This window comes from Pipistrellus hanaki (genome assembly GCF_964339955.1).
Source record: "Pipistrellus hanaki genome assembly, chromosome: 16".
In the NCBI taxonomy this organism is placed as follows: Eukaryota; Metazoa; Chordata; class Mammalia; order Chiroptera; family Vespertilionidae; genus Pipistrellus; species Pipistrellus hanaki.
The window spans coordinates 36,365,879-36,385,633 of NC_140518.1; the positions used below are offsets into that span (position 1 = coordinate 36,365,879).

At 45.9% G+C, this 19,755-nt stretch overlaps 2 protein-coding genes and 1 pseudogene across 6 annotated transcripts in view; 2 read left to right on the forward strand and 1 right to left on the reverse strand.

The window, feature by feature from the left end:
• Positions 1 to 6,756: 6,756 nt before the first annotated feature.
• On the forward strand, positions 6,757 to 7,393 carry LOC311611293 (ras-related protein Rab-7L1-like; the record flags this gene model as incomplete). The annotated part of the gene is made up of 1 exon (XM_084863326.1): positions 6,757 to 7,393. The coding sequence occupies one exon, from the start codon at positions 6,757 to 6,759 to the stop codon at positions 7,366 to 7,368; it is 612 nt and encodes a 203-aa protein (XP_084719452.1). The 3' UTR covers positions 7,369 to 7,393.
• A 1,024-nt stretch (positions 7,394 to 8,417) lies between these two features.
• Positions 8,418 to 13,622, reverse strand: LOC311610765 (MAP kinase-interacting serine/threonine-protein kinase 1-like; annotated as a pseudogene). Its single transcript has 6 exons — positions 13,610 to 13,622; positions 12,517 to 12,737; positions 12,317 to 12,428; positions 11,838 to 12,002; positions 10,785 to 11,179; positions 8,418 to 8,530 (listed from the first exon to the last, which is right to left on the reverse strand). The product of its transcript is annotated as an MAP kinase-interacting serine/threonine-protein kinase 1-like (transcript).
• Positions 13,623 to 15,080: 1,458 nt separating this feature from the next.
• LOC311611241 (NACHT, LRR and PYD domains-containing protein 1a-like) overlaps positions 15,081 to 19,755 on the forward strand; it is a 53,835-nt gene continuing 49,160 nt past the window's right edge. For all 4 annotated transcript variants that reach the window (XM_084863177.1, XM_084863178.1, XM_084863179.1 and 1 more), the window contains exons 1-2: positions 15,081 to 15,238; positions 15,835 to 16,206. In XM_084863177.1, the coding sequence (XP_084719303.1) occupies position 15,238; positions 15,835 to 16,206 (373 nt within the window). In that variant the 5' untranslated portion in view covers positions 15,081 to 15,237. The remainder of the gene's footprint in view (positions 15,239 to 15,834; positions 16,207 to 19,755) is intronic.

The window sequence follows — 19,755 nt, forward strand, 5'->3', positions numbered from 1 at the left end:
GGGGTCTTCAAACTATGGCCCGAGGGCCACATGCGGCCCGCAGAGGAGTCTGATCCGGCCCGCCAGGTTTTTTGGGCAGTGAGCGCAGCCGAGGTGTTACAGTAGGAATTAGTAGTTCATATAGTCCGGCCCTCCAGCTCTCTGAGGGACTGTGATCTGGCCCCCACTTTCAAAAGTTTGAGGACCCCTGTTTAAGATGAATAGGGGGGTCATTAGAAGGTAAAAGGAATTAGTGGGCTTTGACATTCTGGATTCACACCTCTGGCCCTAAAGACTTCATTTGTAGTCCTGGCCGGTTTTGCTCAGGGTGTAAGAGCAGTTGGAGCATGTGTGGGAGGCAACCAATCGATGTATCTCTCTCATGTCGATGTTTCTCTCTCTGCCTCCTCTCTCTCTTCTACTCTCTCTAGAAATCCTCTGTTGAGGATATTTTAAAAATACTTCATTTGTTAAACAAGGACAGTCGTTTTCAATACTTCAATAGTGGATTGTCACTCAAATGTTGTTGCTTCCGGACTGACAAATCCATTCACCAATTTTTTTCTTCTTTTAAATTTATTGATTTGAGAGACAAGAAGAGAGACATAGATGATTTGTTGTTCCACTTATTTATGAATTCATTGGTTGATTCTTGTATATGCCCTGACTAGACATTGAACCCACAATGTTGGCATATTGGGATGATGTTCTACCCAACTGGGCTACCTGGCCAGGGGAGTCATTCACACATCTTTGTTTTGTTTTGTTTTTCCCCATCTGGGTACATATTTCTATATACATATCACCCCACTGGGAAAAAAAAATAAAAAGGATATGTGGGTGTCATCCTATCAGGTGAATCAAGCAGATTTAATTAGTAAAAATTCATACTGTCCCATAACATTCCCTACTTGAATAGGAAACTGGTTATGATTAAAAAACAGACACTGATTAGATAACCCTGCCATTTTTGTAGAAGCTCTCATTCTGAGCGAGGAGGCAACTTAGTTGGGAGTGGTTTAGGACAGATAAGTACCTATGAGGATCTTAGTGGCTTCCCTCTTGATGATAATTCCAAACTCTTCCAAACTATCAGTAAAGAGAAGGGGAAATGCCCTCAGAGCAACTCTATGCTAACTTTTCTTTTCTCTTTCGAAATTCTATTTCCATTTCCCATAATCTTTCTTATTGTGACCTGACATTCTTTAATAAAGACACACTTCTCTATGGTAGTTTTCCAGCAGACTATTTGGTAATTCTATTGCTTTGCTCCCAGAAAGTAGTAGGTATATTAATTGGAATAGATCAGAATAGCCAGAACCATATTCTCAGCAGTTAAATTCCTTTGCAAAACCCATCAAGGTGCCAGAGAAAGTCAGGAAAATCTTTATGAGGGTAGATTCCTTGATTCTGTACTATTCTAAGTGTGGCGGGATAGTAAGAGGCCAGGGCAGTGGTCGGCAAACCTTGGCTCTCAAGCCACAGGCAGTTCTTTGGCCCCTTGAGGGTAGCTCTTCCACAAAATACCACAGCGTGGGTGAGTCTATTTTGAAGACGTGGAGTTAGAAAAAGTTTAAGTTTAAAAAATTTGGCTCTCAAAAGAAATTTCAATCGTTGTACTATTGATATTTGGCTCTGTTGACTAATGAGTTTGCGGACCACTGGGCTAGGGAAATTCCTCAACAAGTGGAATAAGGGAAAATAAGACAAAACAATTAAACAAAGCCTAACGGTTTGAGTTTTACACCCAGCTAATGAACCATAAGATTTTTATCTTCTCTAACCAAGGACACTGAAGAGGAAATGGTTTACAGAAAAGAAAAAAAGAAAAAAAACTCTGACTCCTGTCTTTGGTTGCTGGAGCCATTTGGGGGCTCAGCCCATCTGGTATCCAGATGACCTAATCTTTTTATATACGATAATAAAAAGCCAGGCGTCAAGACCAGAATGAGCTTGCACAGCCCCCCAGGGAGCAGTTAGGGGCTTCCCTAGGCAATGCGATACAGTGCGAGTGTGATGGGGGAAAGTCGACTAAATGGAGGGGAAGGTCTTAAGGGTCTGTAGGGTTGGGATAGTTGGCCCGGAGTAGGTTTGGAGTGTGCTGGGGAAGGAAGAGGAAGATCCGATTGGAAGACGGCCAGCATAGTACCTTTCTCATTGTGAACCAGGACGGCGCCAGCTGTGTACTGAATGGGCGGTGGTTTCATGAGTGCGCTTGGGACCAACATGTTCATGGCAGCAGCAGTGCTCCCAAAACTTCACTGACTCCAAATAGTGAACAGCTATCAACCTCAAAACAGAAAAATGCTCTCCAACTCAAGGCCCTGGTCTTGCAACACGACTGAAGGAAACATCACTTCAGGAGCTAGAGAAACTGGAAATATGTGACCAGAGGATTGTGGGATTGTGGAGGACGCCTGGGTGTAGCTAGGCCGTGAGCCTGTTATTGCCCATGTACATAGTCAGCCCTGTAGTCCTCAGTCTTACAGTATTTGGAGGTGACTTATGGCGGGAAATTATTTGTTTGTTACCTTGGTTTGAAGCAGGGGCCAAGAGCCAGTAGTACCACCAGCTCTAGGAAGAGTACACACGCACCTCCCAGGAACTGCAGAGGAAGCGCACCGCAATGGAAGCCTTCAATGAAACCATCAAGATCTTCCAAGAGCAGGGCCAGACTCAAGAAGAGTGCAGCAAGGAGTATCTGAAGCGCTTCCCGCGTGAGAACAATGAAAAGAGATGCAGAGGATGCTGCTGAACTCAGAACAGCTCAAGTCTCCCATCACCGAGGTCCACAGAGCCGCATGAAGCTGGGTCAGCAGCTGTGGACGCAGGCCTCGGACAACCTGGAGATCGATAAGCACATGAACAGCCTGAAACCAGAGCTCAGGAAGCTGCGCAAGATCCGAGACCAGTGCCTGGTATGGCTCACCCAGAAAGGCGCCCAGCAGAAGAAAATCAACGAGTGGTTGGGAATCAAAAATGAGCCTGAAGACCAGTAGGCACTGATGTAGCATGAGGATGACCTCCCCCACCATGAGGAGTAAACCTGGTATGTGGGCAAGATTAGCCACACACAGGCTGGGGAAATGCTGAACGGCAAATGGGATGGTTTTCTATGCTGCCATGGACCCCCTTCCTGCCTGTCCATCTAGGCTGGCAGGTGGGTTTTGTATGGTACGTTGATAATGATTTAGATATAAAACATTGAACTAAATAAAAATAAAAAAATAAAGGAAAATGGGATAGTGATAAATAAGAAACTTTGGGGACAGTGAAGGGCAGTTTGTCCAGACTGTTGAGAGCTCAGAAATAGAGTTTAATTGGGATAGAAATCCTACTACTAACTCCCGATGCCTGAAATCTGAGCATTCTACTTTTCCAGTTAAAGTTTTTGGAGACTGCCTATTAAAACATTCCTAGTTGGTTCGCCAAAACTGGTTTGGCTCAGTGGATAGAGCATCGGTCTTCAGACTGAAGAGTCCCAGGTTCAATTCCGGACAGGGGCATGTACATTAGTTGCAGGCACATCCCCGGTAGGGGGTGTGCAGGAGGCAGCTGGTCGATGTTTCTCTCTCATCAATGTTTCTAGCTCTCTATCCCTCTCCCTTCCTCTCTGTAAAAAATCAATAAAATATATTTTTAAAAAAATTCCTTGTTGGAAAGTGTTTATATAGAAGCCCATAAGTATTAAGTATTTGCTGTGCTTACCATGCTTAGCTCTCTGTAAGGAATACATAATAATGTTAAATGCCTCATGTTCTCAAGAAGCTTGACTTTTAAAATAAAAAATACAGAAGAAATATAAATATTAAAAATAAAAAAGAAGCCTGAGTTTTAGGGGCAAAATCAGACAGCCAGGTGAGCAGTTGGGGGCAATCAGGCAGGCAAACAGTGTGGTAAGGAGCCAGCAATCCTGGATTTCAAGAGGGATATCTGTGAGATCTGGCCTAAACTGGCTGTCAGACATCCCTCAAAAGGTCCCAGATTGCAAGAAGGTACAGGCTGGTCTGAGGAACACACACAAACACACCCATGCACAAATTTTGTGCACCAGGCCTCTGGTAAATTTATAATTCCTTACCACTTTGGCCTCATGTATCTCTCCTTTGGTGACACTAACAATTAGTGCTGAAAGCCAAGGGAGTTCCACGGGGATGGGGAGCCATCGCCCTGGCTTCTGTCACCCTGAGTTTGCTACTCAGAGAGCAGTAGGCAGTGGCAGCTCATCAGGGGCTTACCTCTGAATCCTACTCAGGTGACTCGGTCACCAGCCTCAATTAGGCCTTCCTCCCCTATGGACCCTCCGAAACCAGCCAAGGAGGATAAAGGATCAGGAATCTCCTCCATTGCTGACCCTCTATCCCACATCAGCCAATCTTCTCTAGGTCGAACCTCAGCCAGTCCAGCAAGACTGCCATCTGGATCCAGTTTGGAGCTCCCAGACCTCCTGGGACTGGCCACGGAAGACTGAAGTTGTCCAAACTTAGGGAGGCAGATAACATCTAGGCCTTGATAGTATTTCAGCTCCAGGCCCAGAAAAGCAGCAAAACCAAACAAGTGATGCTGTGGCACTCTGAGGACCAGCTTTTATTAAGTCACTCAACAGGACCACTTTTGAGCCTTCACCAACCAGTTTCTCTGCCACAACCTCTCGCTCCAACCAGGAGGTGTCTATACAATATTTCAATTGACTACAATCAAAGTCCAACCCCTGTGATCTTGACACCCCCTCTCAGCAGGAAGTAACTATGGGAGATATGACCTTAACCTGGATAGCAGTTGCCTGTGGGACCTGGAAATGCAGCCCATCCTCCCCATCAGGGAGCTTCCTATTGTCATGGAAAGCCGAAACCAGAGCTTCCAGCCTTTGAAGCCCCCAGCCTTTTCATATCACTAATCCCTTTGAAGACCCCAGCCCTTTTGCATATCTGTAAAATGCCCTTTTGCCCTTTTTGCCTACTTCCCCATGTAATGTTTGTCCTTCTACCTAATATAAGCAACTAGCTTATGGTGGGGTAGAGAGCTGATTTTTTTGGATGACCTGCTACTCTCTTGTGCTGCTAGCATTGGAATAAACGATCAGATATGATTCAACCCGGTCTCTGCTTAATTGGCTCAAGTACTGACTACATGGCCCATTGGTTGTCCAGTCACACTTCTACATTCAGCCCTTAGTTTCACTATTCCCACTTTTAATAAACATACTCTCAAAATCATGCTTTGTACTTTTCTTTATGAGAGAGAAAAAAAATATTCAAGACCTTTTAGAGCCTATTGAGATGATATAAAGTCAATTTGAGATTATGAGAAAATTTCTTAAAATTCAAATCCTTGAAGGACTGTCAAACTTTATTGTACCAAAAGATTATATATTAAAATATACTAGACAGGAACATAAGCTAGTAAACTTTAGTTCCTGTGATTAAAATAATTTTTTAAAATATTTGATTGCTAAAATTAATTATTTTACTAGGAAAAAAAAAATCTAACCAAAATGATAGATCCTTCCTTCCTTCAGTTGATGGACAGACATAAACCCCACCTGTGGCCAGACATTCCTGAGCTCTGAACAACCAATCAGCACCTGCCAAATACCCTAAGCCCCCATTCCTAAGACCCTAGGTCCCTAATCAATCAGCTTGTGCTGAGTGCCCTAAGCCCCGCCCCCTATCCTTAAAGGTGCTTGTAAGCCCCTCCCTCGCTCTCTTCTGCACCTCTCTGTGGAAGCAGCTGGCAGGGGTACCCTTCCCTCCAGTAAAGCCTGTGCGTGTCCTGCCATCCCAGTCTCCGGCTACCTTCTATTTAATCTATCACGAAATAAGGCTTATTTTCTAATTCTGTTTTTCCTTGGGTGTGGACAGCAAATGATACTAACTGGATTTCTTCTATTAATCTTCCTAAGCACTTTGATATGAGCTATTTATCCTCTTCTTTAGGGAGGCAAAATGTAAAACCCTTAATTTTTTAATGATTCTCAAAAAATAAATAGCCAATATTTCTTAAATTGACATTTATGAATATACTTTAAATGTACTTTTTTAAGAAAATATATCTTTAATGAAGTAGTATAAGAGACCTGTGATAAATGCTAAGGACAGGTGAGTTAAAACTTGTCTAACAATATTTCAATACTTTATGTTATTTTTAAATATTTAGATACTTATTATTTAACCTAGCAATGCTCCAAAGTATTCAAGCTAATAAAGACTTTGGAAAATTATGTATAGGTATATGAGGCTGGAGAAGAGGTAGGGGGAGGAGAGAGCAGACCTTATAGCCTGTTCCCAGGCTTTGTGGCCATTTGGACTTAAAAATGCCAGATTTGGGGGGCGGAAAAACGTGAGATGCTCCGGCCTCAGAGTTCAGAGTTCGATTCGTGCAGTGGAGGGAGGGCTCCCATCTTCTGGCCCAACCCGGGAAGTGAGGCGGCCTGGTTCAGTGGCTTGCCCCACAGCGGGTGCGGCACCGCCTCGCTTCATTCCGTTTTCGGCAGCGGGGCGGGCAGGGGGAGAGGGTGCGATTCGCGGTGGGGGGAGGGGGGTTTCGGAGGACGCGCCAGGCGCCCTGCGCCCCGCGCTCCACCCAAGCTGCGGCCGCGTGGGCAGGAAGCGCGCAAAGGTTAAGTGCAGTTTCCGGTTTTGCTTTCTGGCAGCGCAGCCCCAACAGGCTGTGGGCAGAATGCCAAGCCTCAGTAGGGAGGGGGTCGGGAGCCACAGAGGTTAAAACCTGCGACCTCCCCCGTCTTCCCCCCTTCCCAAAACGTCCACTACGCTCGCCATGGGCAGCCGCGACCACCTGTTCAAAGTGCTGGTGGTGGGGGACGCCGCGGTGGGCAAGACGTCCCTGGTGCAGAGATACTGCCAGGACAGCTTCAGCAAACACTACAAGTCCACCTTGGGAGTGGATTTCGCTCTGAAGGTTCTCCAGTGGTCTGACTCCGAGATGGTGAGGCTGCAGCTGTGGGATATTGCAGGCCAGGAGCGCTTCACATCTATGACACGACTGTACTATCAAGATGCCTCTGCCTGTGTTATTATGTTTGATGTTTCCAATGCCACTACCTTCAGCAACAGCCAGAGATGGAAACAGGACCTGGACAGCAAGCTCACACTGCCCAGTGGAGAGCCTGTGCCCTGCCTGCTCTTGGCCAATAAGTGTGACCTGTCCCCTTGGGCAGTGAGCCGAGACCAGGTTGACGGTTTCATTAAGGAGAACAGTTTCTCGGGTTGGACAGAAACATCAGTCAAGGAGAACAAAAATGTTAATGAGGCCATGAGAGTCCTCATGGAAAAGATGATGAGCAATTCCAAAGAAGACATGTCTTTGTCCACCCAAGGGGACTACATCAACCTACTAGCCAAGCCTTCCTTTAGTTGGGGCTGCTGCTAGTCGTGTTTCGCCTGCTTTCCCTCCAGGTTCCAGTTCCTTCCCTTTGGCTGCCCACCCAGCAGTTTTATTAAGTGCATTTGAACTGTCCAGGAAGGAGGGCCGTCATCACTGAGAAAAGACACCTGGGATCCATGTGCTTTTCTGCATCTCCTGAAACTTGGTTCTCACTTGCTGCTGACGCATGTGGTCCAGTCAGTGCCTTCCCACTCGTCCCCCTTTTTATTGAACTTATTGGGGTGACACTGGTTAACAAAATTATATAGGTATCATGTGCACAGTTCTACAATACAATACATCATCTGTACAGCTAGTGCCTTTTGTATAAGAAAGATCATCTCATCACTCCATTTGTGATCTGGGATTTTGTAGGTAGGACTAGAAATCAGTGTATTTTAAGGATCACAATTCTCAGCTACTTTTGAGCCTATTTTTCCATCTGATGTATGTTGAGATATGACTCTAATATGACTTCAGATTGAGAAGAAAATGAGATCAAAGGTCATTTCCCTTATAGGTCATGACTTTCAATCTTGGACTTTCAATTTAAAGATCTGATTCTGAGATGCAGTAAGAGTGGGACTTGATATCTTTGGATTTGGGGGCTACTGGAGGTGACCCAAAAGTCACTTATTTTGGAAGCTTCTAAAGTCATAACTAGCTTTCTCTTGTCTTGGCTTCAAGAATAATCAAGCTTGCCCTGACCAGTGTGGCTAGTTGGTTAGAGCATCATCTCCTGCATGGAAAAGGTTGCAGGTTCCATTCCAGGTCACGGCACATGCTTAGGTTGCGAGTTTAGTTCCTGCTCAGGGTAGAAACAGGAGGCAACCAATTAATGTGATGTGTCTCTCCCTCCCTTATAGATGTTTCTCTCTCTCTCTCTCTCTCTCTCTCTCTCTCTCTCTCTCTCTCTCTCTCTCTCTTTCTCTTTCCCTCCCTCCCTCCCTCCCTCCCTTTAAGAAAAAAAAAAAAAAGTCAAGCTTTCAAATTATCTATCTTGTGTGATGCCAGCATTTCTTTCTTAAAAAAATTAGGGTGGTCTAATTGTCTTCCTACCAGTAGGGTAAGGGAGAGGTTTGCTGCTTCTGCAGGTTTCTGGGTTGATGTTTTGATGCATAATGCTTCATGTGGTGCCCAGGTGTCTGATCCTCGAAGCTCTGGGAATCTGAATGGAAGAAGAGGGAGGGGTTAATAAAACAAAATTCCGGGAGCAATTTGCTTATGAGCAATCTGAGTGGCTAGCACTTAACAGCCACGGGAAACAAGTATTATGTACAGACCTTTGCCTGGGGGTGGGAGTAGACAGGCTGGAAATCATTAGCTAATTTAAGTGCTAAATCAGGGAGAGTTTTTAGTATCAAATCACTTCTAAGCAGTATAATTTGTTAAATTCTGACAGGATAGTGATTTATAACCTACTCAGAATTATGAAATATTCTTAGTGGACCCGGAGGCCTACAGTTCTTTGAGAGACCCTTGTCTAAATGTATCCTAAGTCAGTGGTTCCCAAGTCTGACTGGTCAGATCTAACTTATATGTGGAATCGAATGAACAAAATAAACTGACCAACAAAATAGATCCAGAGATATGGAGCAGACTGACAGACCTCAGTCTGTTTGTTTTTAATACCAATTATAACTTTTGCACAATGTTTGGAGATCTTGAAGATCTCTTTTGAATTACCCTTTTCAGGTAGAGTTTTTATTACAATGATACTGAAGATAATAGTGGGTTAACAAATTCTTTTTATTTGAGAAGAACATTGATTTGTATGCACTGGTTTCAATCCCAGCAATAAGTGGGAAATAAATCTTGTATTCATAATTTAAAAAAAAAGCTGCCAGATTTTCCTTAGAGATAAAAACTGGTTTCTATTTTTTATTTTTATTTTTATAATTTAAAAGTTTTATTCAAACAAGCACAATGTATAATAGCATCATGGTGTAGTATAAATGTCTGCCTGAGATCTGCATATTGATTTTCTTTAGGTAACTCAGCAGCTCAGCTTATCCGATGCCAGGTTGCAGGCAGCAAGTGCCACATCACTCAAACTGCCTCAGGCCTAGACCTGTGCTACCTTCCACACCAGGCCTGAGAGGCAGCAGCAGACTTGTTCTCTAACTAAGTCATTGAAAACCAATTAGAATAATATTATAGGAAACAGCTGGTTAAAACATTTCACACAGGTGGGCATTCAGGAAAAGAAGAATGAGAATACCCTCCCCTCCCCCCTCGAGTTAGTCCATGGGCTTGCAAGTGGGAGTTTTTAACTCCCATCTTTGCTGGAAGAGCGACGAAAAAAAAAAAAAAAAAAAAAAAAAAAAATTAAATCAAAATACCACGTTCCCCCGAAAATAAGACATCATCTGAAAATAAGACCTACTTACAGGTTTCCTTCTGAGTGAAATATAAGGCATCCCCCCGAAAATAAGCCCTTCCCCACCACCCCCCCCCCCCCCAGGCTAAACATGAGAGATTTGGTCCACTGATTCTGAAAGAAATGGAGTCACAAGAAATTCACCAGGAAATTCAGGAATTGGATTGTGATGATGATGTTCCAGAAGATGATGTCACGATTGTCATTGAATAAATGAGTAAATTCTTGATACTGTGGGATTCACAGTTTGTCTGGTTTGTGTTGACAACTATTATACCGTACTACCGTACGGTATAGAGGTAATAAATTTCCTTTATTTTTATTTAACAATAAAAGTGTACCGTATTCTTCTTCATGGAAAAAGATGACATCCCCTGAAAATAAGACCTAGCGCATCTTTGGGAGCAAAAATTAATATAAGACACTGTCTTATTTTCGGGGAAACAGGGTAATACTGACTTTAGCAGCAATCCCAAACAAGGAAGAGAATGATAAATGAGGGACACATTTCGGTCACGGCAAAGAAAGATTATGTGCTTCTCTGTGTTACAGACTGGAAGACTGATCTGGCTCCGAAATGCAGAGCCTCTCTGCCCTTCCCTGATTTGAGGGGATGGCTTTGCTCAGTCCTGGAGGAGGACATCTAGAGGACAGAGGAAGGCGGAAGGACAGACAGAGTGGGGGGTGACAGTGCAGGGAGGGAAGGGCCTTCGTCAACTGATGCTTCTTGAGACTGGCTCCCTGAAGGCAGCAGCCTCCACTTCTGCCCATTCAGGAGAGCAGGCTGGTAGGCTGATCCAGGATCTGCAGGCAGGTGAGCTGGTGGGCTGGAGCCCACAGAGATGTTCCTGCCTCAGGCAATTATGCAAAGTGACAAGTGATTGCTTTCCTTTTCAATGACAACCCCTTTGGAAAAAGCCTTTTCCTTGAGGTCCCTGGGAAAATGGGAGGTTGGGTGGGAACCTCAAGGCCTCTATGGATGAGAAAGCGGCTCCAGCCCCACAGCAGGTCCTTCTGTGGGCTCTGCAGACTTTGGCCTCACATATTTCCAGAGGCCAACGCCTGGACAGGCCCAGGGCCTGAAAGGTGTGGCTGGAGTCAGTTGAAAGCTGTGGGTGTGGCCCCTCTTCCACACTGTGGCCTGCCTGGGCCAGGCATGACTTGGACAGTGGAGAAAGCCTCACAGACCTGAGGCCCTCGGCCTGAGCCTGGGACTCCTCTGCCAGTTCATTCTCCTCGTGCTGAGACAGTTGGTGGTTAAGGGTGATGGCCTCGGCTAACAAGAGCATCAGGTCCATTGTGCTGCTATTTCTCTGGAGGACTAGCGGTGTGGGGAGTCCCCTTTCTGGAGCTTGCCCCTTCACCCATGCTGCTGCAGAACTTGGGCGGCGCTCAGTCTCTTCTTCGCATCTCGAACCAGGAGCTTGGAGATGAGGTCTGTGACAAGCTAAAGTGACAAACTCAGGGAAGGCCTGCGTGGCAGTCTTGCAAACCCAGAGACCTAAGATAACCACAAAAGATGGTTTGAAAATTAAATATCTAACAGGTTATAATAGGTAGCATGTCCCAGATATTTCACCTGACAAAGATCAACTATGATCTACTTTTACTGAGCCCATCTGCCTTCCTGCATCTAAGATAACATATCTGTGAGATGTCTGGGTAACTTGTAACTTCCTTTTTACCCCAGACCCATCAGGGCACAACAAATGGCCTCGAGACATTCCCTCATTCTTATTGTATCAAGTTAATTGTCAACTGTTAATTACGATAGAGTATCCTGTATCCATCTCTGTAAAAGAAGCTCATGTCCATCATTTCACCTTTTACCCTATCCCAGAGGTTTCCCCGCTTCGCTTTGTCCCACCTCCCTAATCTATCACCAATGAATTTCATGTAACTCACCTACATCCCTTTCCTTTGATTGCAATGTATAAATATAGAAATGTAACCAGCCATTCTTTGGAGCATTATCTCAATCCGTTGAGGTTCCCGGCATATGTCAACAGTTTGGCTCAAATAAACTCACAAAAAAAATTCTTTACAGGTTTCAATGTTTTGTTTTGGTTTTTTTGGGGTTTTTTCGTTAACAGGCCTTTGGCCTCACTGGAGATGTGTGCCCAGTCCTTGTCAGGAAACTCATACTTGCCTTCCTGGATGTTCTCAAACAACTTGTTCTGGCACACCCTGCAGACCTCTCCCTGGTCCCAGCCACAGACAGCCCCACAGTGACCTACAAAGGGGAGGTAGCCAATCAGCATGATGTAGAGCAGCGTTTTTCAACCACTGTTCCGCGGCACACTAGTGTGCCGCGAGATGTTGCCTGGTGTGCCGTAGGTGCAGACAAGACAAGAATTTTATAATTTTTCACTATTTTGTTTACTTAATATTTCATAATAAAGTAATTATAAAATACTTTCTTTGTGTTTATTTGATTCCTATTCAAGAGAATTACTTTATATATAGTCAATATAGGCACAGAGTTAAATTTTTTAACATTTTCTAATGGTGGTGTGCCTCGTGATTTTTTTCATGAAACAAGTGTGCCTTTGCCCAAAAAAGGTTGAAAAACACTGATGTAGAGGACCACGCCCAGGCTCCACAGGTCACAGCGCTGGTCATAAAACATGACCGCTTCCATGAAAACCTCCACCACCTCCAGTGCCATGTACTCTGCAGAGTGACACGGAGTCTGGCGTAGTTATAGGGGTGCAGGAGTAATTCAATTTTGCCCCACTGCCCAAGTCAAAGTGACAGATTTTCAGTGGAGACACCTTTTCTGAAGATTCACATAATATATTTTCTGGCTTCAGATCTCAGTGAGCAATGCCTTTGGTGTGCAGGAAGTCAAGGGCAGCAGCCACATCCTGTACCACACAAGGTAAATATTTATCAGGCAGCTTTTGACTGTGATCACAGGAGCTGCGGGTGGAGGCAAATGAGGTGCAGAGGGAGGAAGTAGTGTTTTTAGAGTTTCGCACCCCTCCATTGTGGGCTGAAAAGCCATGGCCACACCCTGCTTAAAGATTCTTAAACTCTCCTGTGCTGGATCAAGGCACTCATGAATTGGAGACCATAGTGTAAATGTAGGAGTAGGAATTTTCTCTGGATCTTCTGCTGGTATCAGTCACACAACTGCTTTCCAACCTTTTCTGACATTTGAAAGTTGACAGTACCCTCTTCAGGAAACCAAGGGCAAGTTTCATTAATAAACCTTAAGAAATCAAGAATTTTACTATGCTTAATATAGCATCCTCTAGCTTTGAGCATAGTTTTAAGCATTTGAGAGTAGAGATCCCTTTCCTGAGACCCTGAATATCCCATATTTTACACCCAGTTTTTACCTTATGCTCCTTACCTTACTTCTTCAGTTTGTTGTGCACGCACTCCTGGAGCATGTCCCTCATGTGACTTTTGAGAGTTCCCCAGTATTCGGGTTCCAGTTCAGGATGCCAGATGTAATTATTTCTCTCTTTACCAAGTCCAGCCTGGTTGGAGAGCAAACAGGTGTCCTGAGTAGGGGCAATAGGGAATTGAGAAAATGAAAGAGAAAGTTGCAGAAACAGTAGGGAAAACCGTACAGAAAAGTACAGAAAAGTAGGGACCGGGTAGGACAGATGTCCTCTGATGGAGAAACAGTGACCCAGAGCCAGTGCAGTGCATTTATTTTATACAGTATAATTCCAGGAAGTTTTACTAGAGATTAAAACAAAGGGAATTATGAGAAGTCATGGTTAAAGATCAAACTATAATTTTTTATTCTTGTGGCTAAACCCAGATAATTTCGTCCATTTCTGTAACTGGCTGAATTTAAATAATAAAACCCACTGCCTGGCATCTGAGCTAAAAGTCAGGCTGACAACGTACCTGCCTCTGGCATGGTGCGTTTTCAGGACATGGTTCTACCAATGCCACTGGATTCAGCTGACAATAATTAAAGAAATGCTCGTGTGCCTTCCTAGGTACTCTCTAAAGCAGGGGTCCTCAAACTTTTTAAAGTGGGGGCCAGATCACGGTCCCTCAGAGAGCTGGAGGGCCGGACTATATGAACTACTAATTCCTACTGTAACACCTTGGCTGCGCTCACTGCCCAAAAAACCTGGCGGGCGGGATCAGACTCCCCTGGGGGCTGCATGTGGCCCGCAGGCCATAGTTTGAAGACCCCTGCTCTAAAGGTCCAGAATCCCAAAGGAACTCACCCAATGCAAAATGAGGAGCATGTAGAGCCCAGAGGGCCCCAGCTGTACCTAGGGGTGGTTCTGGGTGGGCTCCTCTGGAATCCTGCCACTCTATAAGACAATCCTAGTCATAACAAGTGAGCCAGCTGGGCTCCATAGCCTCAGGAAACAAGGTCCTATCTGGGGCACCAGATACTATTGGGCAGGCAGGGGACCTGGCCCTGAGCAGGTTGGCATAAGGACAGCCAGTATGTGTGTTCTTGACTTCTTATAGAAAAGTTTTCACAACATGAGTCCAAGTGACTGTGAGGGTATGTTTATTATAGCTGAGAACAGTAAACAGAGTTTAGCATAGAAGAAGCAACAGGAGAGACCTAGGCTGGGTCCTTTGGTTTTCTAAAAATGTTATTGGAAATAAATGAGCCAAAGCAGGGCTGCTTTAGCTCACTGTGAAGTCTGAGAAAAGGGAGACAGGTTCAGGGGGTTAGCCTGGGATGAGCTGCTGCTGCCCATGGCTTCCCTGGTTGCAAGTTTGTGGGGTCTCCTAGAGTTTAGGAGGTGTGTGCCTTTGGGGGAAGAAGACAGAGAAGGGAAAGACATGGTGTATTCTGCAGAGGGTGAGTACATGCTGGGTCCTTTGTCTTGAGAGTTTTTTTCTCTCTTGCAAGTGAGAGTCCTAGAGGAGGGTTTTAGCACAGTATTTATCAGTTTTCTAGGTGGGCTCTTTTAGGGTCCTGGTCTCTACTGATTGGTCAGTGCCAGGGCAGGGGGTCTTTGCAGCTGGTCCTGGTGTCACCCACCTGATTTTGCTATTTTTCTGGGCCTGAAGCTGAAATACAACTGAGGCTTAGGTGTTATCTCTAGGGAGGTGACCTTCTGTAGCTGCTGTAAATTGCTCTTCCAGTTTGTTCAGATATCTGTTTCAGTTTCCCTATTCCACTTGTCTGGCTTATTAACCTGTCTCATACACTATCACAGTACCCTACCAGAACTCATGCCCATGGCCTGCCTGTAGATGTGGCCTGTGGATGTCTGGCTCTAAGTAGTACAAGCTCTGCAGGCCTGCCCTGGCCCCACCCCTCCCCCCGGCTACACTCTGTTCCGGTTCAGCGTGGGTGAGGCCTTCTTCCCTTTTGGTTGCTTAGGGCTAGAAGTCTGAAGAGATCTGGGTGGAGCAGCTCTGAACTCCATCCTGAGATCTAAAAGCCCACCCTGTGCTTTGCCTCTCCCCTCACCCCCATCTCCTGTCAGCATTAAAACTCAAGGTTGCTCCAGAGCTCCGGGTCTCACAGGAGGGAAGACTGAAGAGCACATAACAGTGAGTATCCTGAATATCCCATCTTCCCATCCCCACCACTTCACTCTCAGACTGCTCTTACCCCAGCATCTCAGTAACCTGACTTCTGCAAATGTCTCTGCCTTCTCTGGGCTCCTCCTTTTATGGCTTTTCCTGCCTCTTCCATTCACCTCCCTTCTCCCAACATCATCCATTGGAAGAGACCAAGAGGATTACAAAAGAGGGTTTGTGGTGCTGAACAGTTTGCCAGAGAAACAATAATGACCCTGGTGGGAGTCTGGTATTGGGATATGGTAGGGGACAAGAATGACTGCCGCCTGGACCGGTTTGTCTCAGTGGATAGAGCGTCGGCCTGCGGACTGAAAGGTCCCAGGTTCGATTCCGGGCAAGGGCATGTACCTTGGTTGCTGGCACATCCCCGGTGGAAGGTGTGCAAGAGGCAGCTGATCAATGATTCTCTCTCATCGATGTTTCTAACTCTCTATCTCTCTCTCTTCCTCTTTGTAAAAAATCAATAAAATATATATATAAAAAAAAAAGAAAAGAAAAGAAAAAAAGAATGACTGCTATTCTCTGCCTGCCTAATGCCTCCCCACCCCAACCCACCTCTTCCGCAGTGAATATCTCTGAGGCCTTCGGAGCTGGGACTGAAACTACAAGTGCAGAAGACATGGCCAGTGCAGCAGACATGGCCAGTGCAGGAGAGATGGCCCATGGAGCCCAGCAGCAGCTGGCCTGGATCTTGGGGTTTATGAGCAAGGAGCAGCTGAGGGAGTTCCTGCTGAGGCTGCCTGATAAAGATCTCTGCCAGCACTCTCCTGGGGCGACCCTAACGCAAACCGAGGAGGTGGGTCACATGGAGGTGGCCTCATGCCTTATGGCTCAATACGGGGAGCAGCAGGCCTGGGACCTTGCCCTGCAGACCTGGGAGCAGATGGGCCTGAGCGAGCTATGTGCCCAAGCCCGGAAAGAGCCAGCTATGAAGTCAGGTGAGTAGACAACATACCCTCTGCCTTCTGTTGCTCTCCTTCCTACCCACCACCAACTGAACCAAATCAGACCTTCTTCTGGGTACTTCCCTGACAAAGGGGGGATCCAGACTCAGACTAGACTGCAGCTAAAAGGCTTGTGAAGAATGTCAAGTGCATTCCTAGCAACCCATGGGTCCTCACAGCACCTGGGAGGGAGCACTCAGAGGGCCAGAAAGACTAGAGGCTGACTCCCAGAAGGCACCAGCAGGAAGAGGCCACTTGCCTGGTTTGTGCTGTAAGCACAGAAGGGAGTCGGGGAGAAGCAGGTTTCAATCCTAGCACAACCACATTGGGTAAGTCACTTCACTGCTCTCTGCATCTTCTCTCCATCTGTAAAATGAGAGGGTAGGAGCCCTTTGGACGATAGGAGAGTCAAGAGGTAATCCATGTTAGACACCCACCACAGAGTCCACTTCCCAGTAAGTGCTCAATGAACTGTTCTGTTGCTACTGTTGCTGACCCTGCAGATGTTATTACTACTGACAGCTGTGGGTGGCAGAAGCTCTCAGCTTCATGTGAGGGAATTTGAGGCACAGAGAGGACATATCTGGGGAGGTAGAGGTAGAACCAGGGCAGAGATACAAAGTTCCTGGAGCCCAGATTAGGACAGTTGCCCAGCAGTGTCAGGGCACCATTCTCCAATGAGAAGGTGGGGCAGGCTGCAGTGGGCTCGCTGGTTTCCCTGACCTCTCCTAGGTAAGACTTCGTCTCTTGTTTTCTGGTTCTGTTGACCACAATGGTGAGAACAGCACCAGGTGTTAGAGCAGTGGGGTCAGACTGGACCTTGGTTCAGCAACATTGGTACTTGAGTTCTGACTGAGGAAGAATGCAGAGCCAAGACTCAAACTATAAGAGAACGTTTACTTAGAAAATCACAGAGGTGTCAGAAATGGATGGCAGAACAAAGGGGTTCAGGAAATAACTTACAGAAGCAAAAGAAGGGCCCTTGGAGCTTGGGAGTGAGGAAGGTAAAGGTAATGATAACGAGGGTTGGAAGGGGAGGGGTGCGGAAAGTCACGGGCATGCTTCCAGGAGGGAGAGCACACTGGGTCCTTCATCCTAAAAGCTTTTAAGAGTGGAGATCTTAGTGGTGATCCAGGGAGGATCTCAACAGAATATTCATCAGCTTTCCAAGTGGGTCCTTTCAGGATTGTTGCCTTCACTGACTGGTTTGTGCCAGGGCGAAGGGTCAATGCAGATGGTCCTGAGTGATTTTGCTGCCTTTTCTGGGCCTGGAGCTGAAGTATAACTGATGCCTAGATGTTATTTCTAAGGAGGAACAAACAGCAGCTGTTGATTACGACTGACTGTGAGAACAGTACAGGTGTTTGAACAGAGGGGTCAGACCAGACCTGTCAGAACAGGAGGGCTGAACAGCATAGCCAGAGATATAAAATGTCAGGGGGTCCAAACTCCATAATGAGTGATATGCTATGGGAAGTGATATGCTAGGGGACCTCATCCTGGGGGAGAGGTCCTTGTTTTTCAAATTTTTCCCATTGCTACGCCTCCAGAGCTGTCCATCCTGGTGACCTTCTGTACCTGGCCTATTGTCCTTGCTCTACTGTTGGGAGCCAGCAGAGTTGAGAGGAGCAACTCAGTCTTAAGAAAATAGAATTAAGTTCCTTCTAGCAGAAGTTATGCAGTGCCCTGAGGGCTTGGCCAGAAGATAAAGATTAACCTGCAGCTTAGCATCTTCCTGCTTAGCATCTTCCTGCCACTTCCCCTTCCTGATCCTCCCCACTAGATAGCCCAGCCTTGGAATGTTGCACCTTGGAATGTTAACATCTTTGCAACTTCTCCTTCCTGATCCTCCCCCATGGACACTGCCAGGGACCCCTCTGCATGGGCGGCCCTGCCCCCCTTTGTTTCTGCTGTATAAATACAGCCATTTCAGAGAATAAAAGTTCGAGGCTTGATCAGAACCTTGTCTTGCCTCCATTCTTTCGCGTTCCTTGTTTGCCTCATTCTCTTAGGTGGTTCCTGCGTGCCCCCGTTGTTGCCCCGCGGGTCGGGACACTCTGCTCATGTCTGCCTAAATGCCAGCACAGTTTTCCATTGAAGACCCCCATTTTCAATGCCCTGGCTCCTGCCCATCCTGCTAGCAAGCATCAACCCCTAATCTCCTTCCCACAGCCAAATTGCTCCCATTCCCCTACTCCCTGATTCCACCCAAGCAGAACTCCCCCAGAGGGTTCATCTCCACCAAGCTGCTGAAATTCTTTGACCCTGAATCCTGGTTCTTCCAAGACATAGAGAGAATTTGAAACACTTGCCTGACAGATGGACAGAGCTGGAAATGTGAGGCTTGCTGAGCTGTCCTGAGGGCCCAAGTGGGTTCCAAGCCAGGTGAGCCTAGAACAGCATGAGGACCTGGGCCAAGAGAACTCCATAAGAAGGATGAAGGAGCCAGAGTGGGGGTGGGTCAGTAGGCCTAGAAATGATCTTTCAGGAACATTCCAGTTTTGAGGTTACACCCGCTCTGACTTGACAGATGGGTAAACTCAGGCCTATGCAGGACAAGCAGTGAATCTTACCCAATCAGGTGCCATGTGGAACATGGTCCTTGGCCAGGCACAACGTGGGTCATAATAACTCTGAACTTCACTGGGGTCTGGGTGGTCCAGAAAGTTCCAAGAAAGACTCTGTTCTCCAGTTGAGCCCCAAGAGGAGGGTAGGCCTATTCCTCAGCTCAAGCCAATCCCCTCTCCTGATTTTTCTGACTTCACCCTCCACATATGGAGTCACCTGGGCTGGAAATCTTAGCTGTAATCTGGGAAATCACTCATAGAAAAAGAGCATATAAACTCTGAACCATTTACACACATGTTCTCATATGGTCCCTTAAGCTGTTACAAAGCTAAAAGTTAAAGCCAGATGCCTGATCATCAGCCAATGACCCACTGTATACCTCAAAGACTTTCCATGGTCACCATACTGTCCTGCATCAGTGCCTCCATGCCCCCCTTCACCAAATCCCAGGATTTACTACAGTCTGATAACCCCACACCCACCCCACTCCCACAGCATTAGCTAATACTTTTGTCTTTTCATTTCTCTACTAGAATTATTTACACACCATCATTACTGTATAGCATATTCTGAATTTGACTATATATTTACTCTTACCAGTGAGATACATACTTTTATATGTTTTTATGTTACCAATTAACATCCTTTATTTCAGCTTAGAGTACTCCTTTCTGCATTTTTGTGAGTCTGTTCTAGTGGTAATGAACTCCCGCTTTTGTTTATCTAGGAATACCTTTATAGCTTTTTCATTTCTGAACCTTTGCTTCTAAGCTGACAGCTGAGTGTTGTTGTTTTTTTCTCTCAGCACTTGGAATATATCATCTACTCTCTCCTGAATGGTGATGTTTCTGTTGAAATTTGTTCATTGCTTTGTGGGAGTCCCCATGTCTGAGATCAGTCATTCTCTTGATGCTTTCATATTCTCTTTGTCTTTCACTTTTTACAAGTTCATTATAATGTGATAAATGATGTCCT